This window comes from Schistocerca nitens, chromosome 2, assembly GCF_023898315.1.
Source record: "Schistocerca nitens isolate TAMUIC-IGC-003100 chromosome 2, iqSchNite1.1, whole genome shotgun sequence".
Lineage (NCBI taxonomy): Eukaryota > Metazoa > Arthropoda > Insecta > Orthoptera > Acrididae > Schistocerca > Schistocerca nitens.
Genome location: NC_064615.1, coordinates 1,096,808,171 through 1,096,822,415, shown reverse-complemented (window position 1 = coordinate 1,096,822,415; position 14,245 = coordinate 1,096,808,171). Strand labels below are relative to the sequence as shown.

The 14,245-nt window shown below is 43.4% G+C and overlaps 1 protein-coding gene across 1 annotated transcript in view; it reads left to right on the top strand.

The window, feature by feature from the left end:
* Window positions 1-1,517: 1,517 nt before the first annotated feature.
* Window positions 1,518-14,245, top strand: part of LOC126235569 (translation initiation factor IF-2-like) — a 137,594-nt gene continuing 124,866 nt past the window's right edge. The window contains exon 1 of the mRNA XM_049944286.1: window positions 1,518-1,809. Within this exon, the coding sequence (XP_049800243.1) occupies window positions 1,518-1,809 (292 nt within the window). The remainder of the gene's footprint in view (window positions 1,810-14,245) is intronic.

Genomic DNA, 14,245 nt, shown 5'->3' with positions numbered 1-14,245 from the left:
CATCTACGTGTCAACAGTCGTTTAGACGACATACAGTCTTGTGCTATGTACATGGAAGCATACAAAATGACAACCAAGACATATGTCTATAAACAAACTACAGATTCACGATAACATTTTGTCCATTTTCCAAATGGTTCAGATGGCTCTAAGCACTATGGGACTTAACTTCTGAGGTCATAAGTCCCCTAGACTTAGAACTACTTAAACCTAACTAACCTAAGGACATCACACACGTCCATGCCCGAGGCAGGATTCGAACCTGCAATCGTAGCAGCAGCGTGGTTCCGGACTGAAGCGTCTAGAACAGCTTGGCCACAGCGGCCGGCCTCCGTTTCTCAGTTGCTAATAATTATATGGTGTGTTTTAATACAGATACAGCGGTTATTATTTTTGCTGCTTCTGTGTGCATGGGACAAGTCTGTTTGTTACTTTTTATGTGATGCATGATGTATATCTACATCCATATTCTGCAAACCACTGTGAGTGCGTGGCAAGTTCATGTTTAAATGACCCTTTGTACGCTGTAATGAGTCTAATCTTGTTCTCGCGATCCCTACGGGAACGATACATAGGGGTTGTAGTGTAGTCCTGGATTCATCATCAGTTACAGCCGGTTCTTGAAACATCGTAAGCAGGCTCTCTCGCAGTATACTGAAAATGTGTCCGCAGTTCAATTGCTTACACTACACTTGTCTGCCCTCTTCTGGAGTACTGCTGTGCGATGTGGGATTGGCATCAGATAGGACTGACGGAGGGCATCGACAAAATTCAAAGCAGGGCAGCTCGTTTTGTAGCGTCGCGAAATAGGGGAGAGAGTGCCACGTTATGATACACAAATTGGAGTGGAATTATTAAAACAAAGGCGTTTTTCATGGTGCAGTATCTTTTCATGAAATTTCTTTCACTAGCTTTCTCAGACTCACAGCATGGAAATATTTTTTTGGCAACCACGTCATAGGGAGGAATGATTCATAATAAAGTAAGAGAAATCAGAGCTTGCACGGATGGATTTTAAGTTTTCGTTTTCCCCGCGCGCATTTCAAGAGTGGAACGGTAGAGAAATGCCTTGAAGGTGGTTCGATGAACCCACGGCCAGGCGCTTAATTGTGAACTGCAGAGTGGTATGTATATGTAGATATAGATATAGACTGCGAAAAGTCGTATCCGTGTTCTCGTAGGAGCAGCAGTGTGGCATTTTCCCTCCGTGAAACTGAAATCGAGGAGTATGCAAAACCGTTCCGTGATTACCCCCGCCCGTGCAGCGCGCTTTCGGCGTGATCTACACGACTGTCATCCCTGCGCAATTGTTCCATTGTTCACACGCGGCCGTACGTAACGTCACAGCGACACAAACACACGTAGTCTCTGCTTCCCCCCCCCCCCCCCCCACCCGTCTTTCTTCTCTGTTTCATTCTGTCTCTCTCACTCACTCACTCGCGCACGCACGCACGCACACACACACACACAGAGAGAGAGAGAGAGTTGGACCGGCGCTCAGCGGCCAGCGCTTGCTAATGGAGGCCATTCTTATGCGGCCTATCTCGGCTAATGGGCGCTTAAAATTTCGGCGCGGAGCGGCGTCAGCGCCGGTGACAGCGGCCGGCGTCGTGACCACGGCTGAAAGGCTTATGAGAGCTGCTCTGTTCCCGTGGGGGCGCGGCGCGCCTTGCTCCAAACACCGAGGGGCCAACAACCGGCTGCGCGGCGCGCAGTGCAACAACGCCCCACCCCGACTGCGGGCCGGAGACGAATCACCTCTCGCGGCGGCGTCAATGAGCCGCGCTGCACACCTTGCGCCAACAGATGGTGCGCCTGACGTCGCTCGTTAATAACTTATTCCCTCAGTTCTCCCAAAAGGAAAATTAAGGGGCAAGGAAGGTCTCTCCCGAGTCAGGTTATGAACGTCTCTATCGAATCGAGTAGTCAAAACGAGAAAGCCACGGTTCTTCGCACGCATAATTTTCCGAGAGCCACGCATAAAGAAAGACAGACTTCTCCCGTGAGGTAAGAAACTTTTATTTTAAGTCAGCACGTTTTGGTCGTTTCAATGCCATCATTATCATGCACTACGCTTTTCTTGACGTGCTTTGTAGTGACAGTTTTTAAATCTTCACTTTAGGAAGATACCGCAAGTTCATTTTTCATTTAATAATAATAAACAGTTCTGATTGGGTAGAGGACGCGGAGATCAGTTGTAAAACTTTTCAGACTTGTATGTCTATCTCAGACATTTGAAAATATAAAATTATATGCTTCTCTGAAAATATAGGTTAACATCTTGTGTTTCTAGGGATGGATAATTATTTTCGACACAATTTTATTTTAACGCTCTTTATTAGTTTATTCAGATCATTGTGCATGTGGTCAGTTGTAACAGGTATGCGAGCTAATTTTAAGGTAACATTTTAAGTTCTAAAAACAAGATTAGATCAATAAGACTGTAATATTTTTATGAAAATGGACGTTTTACACGACATAAACTATAACTCTGACTGACACGTGTAATCAATTATAACTGAAATGATACGTTACAACATAAAATTAATGAACTGAAGAAAAAAATTCTTACATCACTGTTTCTTTATCCTAATCACAGCGTAATTACATTAAAATATGCCATAATTTTTCTGGTTTTACAAATTTTACCGCATTAATTATATTTTAACACATTTCCACAACTAAGAAAATATAACTGCTAATATTATCACTTTTAACACTTTCATATGTCCACCCCGGTAGCTGAGTGGTCAGCGCGACGGACTGTCATGCCAAGAGGCCCGGGTGCGATTCCCGGCTAGGTCTGAGATTTTCTCCGCGCAGGGGCTGGGTGTTCTGTTGTCCTCATCATCCCATCATCCCCATCGACACGCAAATTGCCGATGTGGCGCCAACTCCAAACACTTGTTCGAGGTGACTAGTCTACCCGACAGGAAGCCGTAGCCACACGATATTTCATTTCAACGCTTTCATATTTTTTAATAAAAAATTATTTCTTTAAACGAATCGGTCGTTGTATATAAATATCGTAAATGAAAGAAAATCTACCCACTAATGTGATAAGCAGTTGAGACACTCGAAAAGAGCTTCTTCTTTGGAGCGACAAACCCAAAACTTACGCTTCGGACACTCAACCCCCAGATTTGCCCATACAGACGACACAAAAACAATCGTCTTCTTCCGAAGAGGAACTTTCATCGCGACTGTGAAATTCAAGCTTCCTTTTAGTTGCCCCAACCTTTCTTGTAATTTGCTTGTTCTTTATATCGTTTTTAGGGATTTCCTTTCTTGTGTTCTTCTGCCTTGTCTGTTTCTTCTCCTGTATGACTAATAATTTTTCTTTATCAGGGGCGATTGTTTTGACAGAATTTTTTAACTTCTGCTTTTCTCGGCGCTTCGGAACATTCCCACAATTCACTTTGGTGCGAGGACGTAGAAGTTCAGGGTAAAATGATGTTTTATTCTTGGATTCGTTTGCAGAAGAAGTGATTTTGAAGGTCGAGCAGTCGCAAAAGGGCTAGTTGAACATTCAGGACTTGCAGAAGTGATAGTTGAAGATCCAGGCGTTATCGAGTTAGTGTACTTAGAAGGCATGATTGTTGACAGGAGCCGGCCGAAGTGGCCGTGCGGTTAAAGGCGCTGCAGTCTGGAACCGCAAGACCGCTACGGTCGCAGGTTCGAATCCTGCCTCGGGCATGGATGTTTGTGATGTCCTTAGGTTAGTTAGGTTTAACTAGTTCTAAGTTCTAGGGGACTAATGACCTCAGCAGTTGAGTCCCATAGTGCTCAGAGCCATTTGAACCATTTTTGTTGACAGGAAGACTACAAACTGATGGTCCAGGAGTCTAAGGAACAGCGCTGACTGAAGTCAAGACAGTTTTAGGAAGGCTGCTCGTTGATGGTTCTGGAGTTGCAGGATCGGTGGTAATTGTGGGATTACCAGTGCTGCTAGCGGATGATCTAGAAGACGTAGCCATATCACAGGGTTAGAACTTGATGGAGGTATTTCTTGACTCACGGATGTCTCAAGCAGGTCCGTTACTCCAGGTGGAGCGAAATCGGAATCTTGAAAACCATACCTGTAAAATGGTCAGATTTCTTGTTTCGAAAATGCTGAAGGTATATCACCATTATAGTTTTCATTCACGAATCATAGCTGCATTAATATTATAATTCCAAATGGACCGTATACGTATACCGACATCCAGTGGCTGAAGTCTGTGTGAAGTGTATGGCGCAAAAAATAGAAGAACAATGCCAATTTTCGTGCAAGAGTTTACAATGGGAATGGGTGAGTAACGATGACTTTCGTGGTTATCCAAAAGTAGCAGCACCCTTCTGTCTCTGGTTGGTTTCACAGGCTTCACGAAGTATTTCATGTGGGCCATGAAATCTTCGTGTTGCATCCATCCAGAGCCATTGGCCATTCCAACACAGCCTTCGGGACCTTCTCGTATAAAACAGTCATGAAAATTTTTTCTAGGGAATATGAACATTTGAAGAACATGATTACCAAGGGCACTGATCACTAAACACATCGTAACAAGCGTGCCTCTTTCTGTTGACGTAATTTCACCAATTTCCTTTATCTGTTTTGCTGCTAATATTTGAGAAGGTATTAAAATCCATGGAGGAGAAATGAAAACTTTGAGGTTCGCCGATGACATTGTAATTATGTCAGAGACAGCAAAGGACTTGGAAGAGCAGTTGAACGGAAGGTACAGTGTCTTGAAAGGAGGGTATAAGATGAACATCAACAAAAGCAAAACGAGGATAATGGAATTTAGTCGAATTAAGTCGGGTGATGCTGAGGGAATTAGATTAGGAAATGACACACTTAAAGTAGTAGAGGAGTTTTGCTATTTGGGGAGCAAAATAACTGATGATGGTCGAAGTAGGGAGGATATAAAATGTAGACTGGCAATGGCAAGGAAATCGTTTCTGAAGAAGAGAAATTTGTTAACATCGAGTATTGATCTAAGTGTCAGGAAGTCGTTTCTGAAAGTACTTGTATGGAGTGTAGCCATATATGGAAGTGAAACATGGACGATAAATAGTCTAGACAAGAAGAGAATAGAAGCTTTCGAAATGTGGTGCTACAGAAGAATGCTGAAGGTTAGATGGGTAGATCACGTAACTAATGAGGAGGTATTGAATACAACTGGGGATAAGAGAAATTTGTGGCAAAACGTGACTAGAAGAAGGGATCGGTTGATAGGACATGTTCTGAGGCATCATGGGATCACCAATTTAGTACTGGAGGGCAGCGTGGAGGGTAAAAATCGTAGAGGGAGACCAAGAGATGAATACACTAAGCAGATTCAGAAGGATGTAGGCTGCAGTAGGTACTGGGAGATGAAGAAGCTTGCACAGGATAGAGTAGCATGGAAAGCTGCATCAAACCAGTCTCAGGACTGAAGACCACAACAACAACAACAACATTTGAGAAGGGAATACAGTTTAATGATTATAAAAAATCCGCCTCGATTGCAAATAGAAACCGGATGTTGACCTAGGTTTCGGCTGCGGATAAGCACGCCTTCTTCGGAACACACTAAAACTACAAAATGCCTAAAGATGCATGGTCCAACATTAATACAGAACGTCCAAAAGGGCTAAACGCTCGCATAGAATGTAAAATAAACGGTACGCGTGTACGCCATGTCAACAGTTGTACTTGGCTCAAACGCCAGAAGAGTGCTTCCTCACGCCAGCCAACGTTCGTTCGGTGGGCCGCGGGCTCTCAGCTAAACTGAGGAGGCGCCGGCAGCTAGGCTGTGAGAATGTCAGAAAGGAACGCGCATGCGCAAATTGAGAAATTGTCTTCTTCCATGTGATTGGCATAAGATGTGTTACGCAAGTGATCCGATGACCGGGTCAAAGGCGCAGGAAGTTAATGCGTGTGTATGTCTAATGTCCTAGCTCGAGGACGATTTTATAGAACTATAGAACATTGATATGCTGAAATGGGATAGCAAATTACACGGATGGTCAAAACGCATGCACGCGGGACAGACAAAATGTGGTGTCACCGCCAGACACCACACTTGCTAGGTGGTAGCCTTTAAATCGGCCGCGGTCCGTTAGTATACGTCGGACCCGCGTGTCGCCACTGTCAGTGATAGCAGACCGAGCGGCAGGTCTAGAGAGACGTCCTGGCACTCGCCCCAGTTGTACAGCCGACTTTGCAAGGAAAGGTTCACTGACAAATACGCTCTCATTTGCCGAGACGATAGCCTTCAGCTACATTTGCTACGACCTAGCAAGGCGCCGTATTCAATTGATATTGAGATTCTATTAATGTATCATCAAGAGCGATGTTCTACAAATGTGGATTAAAGTTAAGTATTCCAGAAGCTACGTACTTTTCTTTATAGCATTCATGACGTATCCTGTTTCAGACCTCACGCCAGCCTGCGTGTGTTTAAGCGCGTGCCTTTCGGCTTCCTCTCATTGTGTCTAGGCTGTCTTCTTTAGACACAACACAAAATACCATCACCTAGAAGCAGGCTAAAAATATGGGGGATGAATAACCATTTATCAAGTACTTGGAGTCGGTGACAGTATTTGATGACTTCACTTGGATAAGCGTGTAAAGCTACTATATTAAATTCTAAGCGCTATTGACCAGAAACAGGTCAAATTAGTATGATAGGCTTAATGTAATTGCGTGAAAGGACGTACAACGTCGCCTTCATCGCTCTTAATATCTAATGACCGACAGAGGTCATTTTGAATAGTCCTATCGGATATGTACCAAAATAGTGTAAAAAGAACCTAAAGTTAAACTAGTTTCTTAAAATCAGGTACCTGAGGTACCGAACCATGAAGCTTAATCAAGTGAGGTCTGTGAACGCATATAGCGTGGAACAGACAAACTAGCTTTATGCTCTAATAGCTGTTGACGTGAAAGGTCAAATAATGTAACGGGCTTAATATGCATACGTGAAAGGACGTACACCGTCCAGGATTCTTTATAATCATTAAATTATTCACAATTGCTGACGCACTGCAATGTTAAAAGTTCTAAGAATATACAGTTGTTACATCACTTTCGTCGTCATTGTAAATTTCACGGGCCTCCAACTTGTGTTGATCTAATTCTTTTGAAAGATTGTTGTAGAATATTTCGACATTTTATGTGTTAAAACCGGTAGCTCTAGCGAGACTTGAAGCCTGTGATTGTCGTATGGGTAAGGATGAATTCCTTTCCAAAAACTCGTTTAACTACTCCTCGCAAGCCATTTTTATTTTCAATGTCATCAAAAGTAGAACACTGGTACACTAAACGAAGTAACTCACGTAAAATAAATCTGCAGATCGCTTCGCGTATGGAAACAACAGTTCTTCTTCGGTACTAAACACACGACTAGGATGTCTGTGACCAACTTTTAGATCTTCACCCCTTTGCTTTTTTTGACGAAGTCTGTGTAAAGGCACTTGACATTTACCAAACCTTTTTTACAACATTGCGAATGCTTTTATCTGAGCTGATAACTTCTTTATAAGCCGCTTTCGTAAGTGATTGAGGTATTTGAGCTACATCAGTAGTTTTAATTCGATTACCTGATATCATGAGAATATAGAATAAGATATTTTATTGCACAAGTATTATCTTATTCACAAAATTTACCATAAAGTCATGAAAGTATTCACTAGTCTTCGGACTTCGGCAACGGAAACGATGCTAACATGTTACAGTCGGCCCCGGGGCCATTGTTACTAACGTCACTGAGTCGCATAGAAAACATTAACATGGCGCTGCGCTGATTTGTCTCGGAAAGATCCGTCTTAACCATAAATATTCTGAGGGAACTATAAATAATCTAGGTCTACATACAGTGTTTTTTGTTGAAATTGCTTACCTGCAATGATGTAGGAGGAGAAAACCAAGAGACAAAAATACAACTTTTTAGGGGTAAAAACAAACTCCTATCGCTATAACAGGCGACCCGCAACTAAGGTCAGTTACCAATATAACCCGCGAAATCTGAATTGTTACAATAGACCCCTGTCACTTTTGTCGTAGGTCTCCCCAACAGCCCTTCGACTAATTATAAATAAAATTAGTAGAGCTGCCAGCAGGAGGAAAGTAAACGGAGAGGATTACACCGTCCAGTCAAATTAATGTGACCACTGCCTGTTTTCAACGTCAACGTGCAACAACCAACCATAGACGGTAGGTGGCAGCACTTGCAGCGGGGGGTAGCGGGGGGGGGGGGGGGGGGGGACGCTGAGAACGGTGCAGTAGTTGTGGTAATACAGAAACTGAGCAATTAAAATGACGTCCAAAAGCAATGATCATTGCCTTTCAGGCCAAGGGTGGAAGATTTTCCGAAACGGGTAAGTTTGTAAACTGTTCACGTGCCACCCTGATTAAAGGATACCGTGCACGGCAAAATGGCGTTATACTAAACCGGTACCAAGGCAGCTGCGGTGCATTGCCGTCCATAGATGATCGGGATGAACAACAGCTGCGAAGATGTGTGTGGGCGAATAGAGGTGAAACTGTTGAGCAACTGACCGCCCAGGTGAGCTGCTGCATACGGGCCTCCTCAGCAGGCATCTAGTCCATTCACCTATGGTAACTTCTGTTCATCGGTGACGAATGACGGAATTTGCACGCCATTACCTAAGCTGGACGTCCATTGACTGGCGACAGGTGGATTTTTCATATGAATCACGTTTTATGCTGCACGGAACAGATGGCCGTTGGTATATACGGTATGAAACGTCTGAAAGCGAACACCATACGCGAGCCGTCAGAAGTGTCCAGGCTGGAGGCACTGACTGGGTGACCTTGTCATTCTGGATGGCACAGTAGATCAGCGCAAGTATGCATCCATCCTTGGGAAGGAACCATGCACAGTCTGTTTTTCCTCGGCACGATGGTATCTACTAGCAGGCAATGAAACGTATCACACAGCTCGCAGTGTGCGTGCATGGTATGAAGAGCGCCGGAATGAATTTACCATACTCATCTGGTCACCAGATTCCCCGGATTTAAACCCAGTGGAGAACATCTGGGACCACCTCGATCGGGCTGCTCGAGCTGCTCGCGCCAAGCATCCTTAGCCAATAAACGTAGCGCAGCTGACCACGGCACTGGAGTCATCATGACTCCGCAGCCGTGTCGATACCTTCCAGGACCTCACTGACACTCTTCCTGCACTTCTCGCAGCGGTTCGTGCCACGAAAGGGGGCTTATTCAGGCTTTCGATAAGTGGCCACATTAATGTGAATGGACAGTGTAGAATCGTTTCATTTCTACAAAAATACGCTGCCTGACGAAAAACGGACTGCATGGGAACTTAAGGGTAGCCATTCTCGTCGTCAAGGTTAGGGAACGAGTTCAACACCTTTTGGTTGCTGTTTGTGTACTTTGAGGCTCTAGATCAGGCGCCTGCCTGAAGTGGTGTCGGAGCAGAAAGCGGGGGTTATCCGGCGACGCTCCACTTCTACCATAAAAAAAAAAAAAAAAGCTCCGTCTTTAGGCCACAAGTGGCCCTTCCGGGACCGTCCGGCCGCCGTGTCATCTTCCGAGGAGGATGCGGATAAGGAGGGGCGTGTGGTCAGCACACCGCACTCCCGACCGTTAGGACGGTATTCTTTGACCGAAGCCGCTACTAATCGGTCGAGTAGCTCCTCAAGTGGCATCACGAGGCTGAGTGCACCCCGAAAAATGGCAACAGCACGTGGCGGCGGGATGGTGACCCATCCAAGCGCCGGCCACGCCCGACAGCGCTTAACGTCGGTGATCTCACGGGAACCGGTGTAGCCACTGCGGCAAGGCCGTTGCCACTTCTACCATAGGCCGACCAAATCCAATAATTACTGTGCCGCTCCGTGATAATAGCGGATAAAGGCCAGCAAAAGGACGGGGAAGTTTCACAATCCTCTGATCAAGCCGATAGTTCGATATACATCAAAATAACGTTCTGTTTGATTTTTATTTTGGCACTTTTCTAGTGATTATTGTTTTCGTGTGCTTTTAGCCGTTCCACGCCTTTCAAGCTAGTTCAGTCAATATGTTATAAACATGATTTACATGCCAACAGAGCCGGAAATTGTTGAGGGACTCCCAATGTCATTTGGACGCTCTGAACTGTCTGTATAATTCGCCATCACTATAGCATAAAATTAAATGAAATTTAATTTGATTTACTAAACTAATACTTAATTCATTCCTAATATCTTCATTTCTTATGCAGTCTTCCCTGATAACATCAATCACTTTCCTGAGAAATCTCATTTCCGCTACTTGTAGTTCGTTTTTATCGACGTTTCTAGCAATACAGGATCAATACAGGAGTAGCCACAGTGTGATGATAATTTTAGTTTTGTTTTCTTCCGTCATTACTTGGACAAGGAAATAGAAAATAAGATTATCAAATATCAATTTGTGGAATGATAAACAAAACATTCCAGAACAAAATACGAAATGGAAAGAAATTAAAATTTTGTAACACCATGACTACATCTGTAATGCTGTATGGAAGTGATTCGTGGATCCCTAAAAACGTCGATAAAATCCAACTACAAACACTGGAAATGAGATTTCTTAGGAATATGAGAGGTGTTACCAGGGACGACCGTGTAAGACATGAAATTATCAAGAATGATCAAACAATGGAAAATCCGGGAAGGAACAACGCAATATTATGACAAGCATAAGTGCTACTCACTTTATAGCGGAGATGCTGGGTTGCAGATAGCACAACAAAAAGACTGTCAGAAATTAAGCTTTCGGCCAACAAGACTTTCATCGAAAATAGACAACATACACACACACATTCACGCAAACGTAACTCACACACAGATGACTACAGTCTCTGGCTGCTGAGGCCGAACTAGACATTTATAACATTCATGAAAAGACTGAACAAAATAAAACGCTATCGAATCCCAAGTAGGTGATAGTGAAAAGTGAAGACGGAACAGGCGCAAAAGTGCCTAAACCCTGAAGTGCAGAAGAAGAAAAGAGGTCGTTATACTGACGAAGGATTTGTTTGACGCCATGGGAACGACCTCACAGGCCAATAAAATAAAAGCAGTAGCCTCCGCTGAAAAGGTGGGGGGGGGGGGGGGGCGGTGGCAGCAGTCGTGGGTGACCGTATTGGGACGCTACCGACAGGCGTAGCAAGCAGTTACCTCGAAAGCTAGAGAAGAAGACGCTGTACTGTCTTTCCCTAGCTTCAAGTTGGATGGCCGCACGGTTTGAGGCGCCATGTCACGGATTGCACGGTCCCTCCCGCCAGAGGTTTGAGTCCTCCCTCAGGCATGGGTGTGTGTGACGTCCTTAAGTAGTGTGTAAGTCTAGGGACCGATGACCTCAGCAGTTTGGTCCCTTGGGAATCCACACACATTTCTTTTTTTTTTTTTTTTTTTCAAGTTGCAAATACTAATGCAGAGAGGCAGTCGACGGAAATTCACTAGTGCTGTTTTTATTCTGGAAGGCAAATATACACTTCGCAAGGTTTTTGTTCGTTATTTACTGAGTGAAAAGAATACCTATGAAGCTGTCGACCTGCAACTCTGAAGAACAAACGACTGCAAGACCCACGTGGTTTCTCGGTTAGGGAATCTGCGTTATTAGTAGGTGCTCGTGTTAATGCCATTTCATATAAACTATAAGTAGTTCTCAAGTTGGCTGTTCGTGGAGCACGACTGCGCGAGTGCTACTAGGACATGCATACGCAACGGGCTGCGGCCATTAGTGTACTGTCGCCATTTGTTCTCAGTAATTCGCAGTGATGGCTGCAATTAGTCCGTTTCTTGCAGGCATTACTCTCGTTGCAGCTCGTGAATGCGCTTGCCAAGTTGTCCCGCCAGGAAACCGCACGTAACATCCTTCGCGCGGCCACTTTATCGGTGATTTCTCAAGGAATGCCGCAGTGGGCTGTAAAGTATGTGTTTTTACGCTGCTCTCCTTGCGCAATTCGCTCACTCCACGGTACAACCTGAAATAAAACAGCACTCGTCACGTCCATCATTTCTCGGCTTCCCATGTCGGTGCTAAAAATTTTATCTTCTAGAACAAATAACTGTTGTCGGCGGGACCCCGAGCAATTTCTTCTTGCGCTTCCGAGAATTACGACTCACAAGCAGAGACGTATTGTCCCCACACGAGAGTGACGACTGTCTAGCCCAGGAAGCTACTGTGTCTATCTCTTTCCGCAAATGTTGCAGGATATATTGTTTTCCAGTGAGGGAAACGATACGTTTCTTGTCAAGCTTCTTGACAAATAACAGGTTGGAGCGGTCCCACATCACGTTTATACAGACTAATTGAAGACCTCGTAACAAAAACGATCCTTGTCAAATATTTACATTTTTCAGGATAGCGGAAAAACGTTCTAAATAGTTGTATTTTTTGTGTGGCCTCTTGAGAAGGTCTAAATCATTTTTATGACATTGTACTAACTTACTTTTCATTCTAGCTAATAAGAATATTTATTTATTTATTTTTAAGTTACTATTCTCACTGATAGAGGCTATTTTTGTCAGAAAATGTAGCTGGGAGTATGAAGGACAGGTGCAATAATTATACTATATAAACCTATAATAAACATTTTTTTTACAGAACAAAAGATTACGTTACATTAATGGTACACAGAATTGATCAAACAAACGATCACTGGTCCTTTCCAGTAGCGCCGTCAGATTCAACCGTACTGAAGTTCGGCCCATCTTCTTCCTATCCCCGGGTAATTATTGTTTTGAAAAAGTTTCAGCTACCACTCGTCAAATAAGGGAAAAGCGCCTTGAGAACTTGGGCTTTCGACTTCTTAATCCTGAGTACATTGTTGTAAGTCTGATTGGAAGTTAAGTCATCTGGAAGTTTCACGTTGTTCCGAAGTGCAACAGTACGCGAAGGTCATCTATAACTGTCTGCACAGAATTATAGCTGTTTCAATTTTATACATCCTTATCCCTTTTCATTTACCGGTTTTTTCTTTCGTAGATGGCTTCAAGTAGTGCTCAACAGCTTCTTCCATGCTGAATATCATTGACTGATCTGCTCTGCAGTTGATGAAAGATGTTGGATGTTTTGGAGAAGAGGTAATGACTGCGTCAGAATCAATAGGTACTTCAGTGACCTGATTCTGTTTCTTACCTCAAATTAAGGATTAATTTTGATCTTTATGCTATAAATAATTACCTCTCGCGGGAAAGATGTAAATTATTCTGTTGAACATTTTCAGGCTGTGCACCAGCATACGCAGAAAATACATAATGATAAAACTTTTATTTTGACGAGTTCTTCTCTCTGAAATCAAAAATAAATATCTCTCCAGAGTTGCTTACTTTTCAAGTAACATACTTATAAATAAGTCACTTTTTCCTACCTAAGTCACGTGTCCTTCGCCCATCAGCTTCTCATTCTTTATCACATTTTCCTTTCTCTCTTGACGTTTCTGCATTTTAGGTCACTGAACACTTTCTTCGGTATTCATTACGAAACCTCAGACACTGAACCGTCTCTTGCCAAAGAGTAAACTGAATTAATCTAGCAAGTACTACGACGGCGACAATGTACATTGAGGTTGCATTGCAACCTACTCTCCCTTATCAGATGCTGTTTTTGCAGAATCATCACATTTTTGACTTTCATTTCTGCAATGTCTAATTAGAATCAGGATGGCTACAAGATTGCGCGGAAATATCGAAAACAAAAGAAAATTAACATGGATAATTTTTGATGTGTAATCATAATTTTTTTAAAAAAGAAGGCACCATTAGAATGTAAACATCAAGTAAAATAACTACTGCCAAAAATATTTAAGATGCTGGGCTGGTCTAGACAAGGTTTGGGTTGAAATCTCCGCCCGAACATCCTGATTTAAATTCCGCGTTGTATCCCAAAAATCGATAAGGCGCAACACAGGCTAACTGTTCAAGAAAGAAAAGCGCCAGACTGCTACTTCATATTTGCCCTATACGAGGCTGTGCTCCGTCTTTAGTGATTGTGCCGTCTACAGAACGTTAAACTACAGTGTTCCTTTTGCAATGACAGACCAAGTAGATTCCAACTTTGATGTGTCTGCCAGCGGTGCAGACTGCTTTCTACATTATTCGTCAAATGTTAGAGCGGAACGAAAACAAAAAATCCCTGTAAATTACACAATGAGTTCTTGTCCGAGTGTTCGTAGCCAGTCGAACAGTTGGAAATGGACAAATGGAGTCTCACATTGACCAATGCGAGGTGCAGTTTAGCAGAAAGAAAAAAAAAGGAAAACTTAAT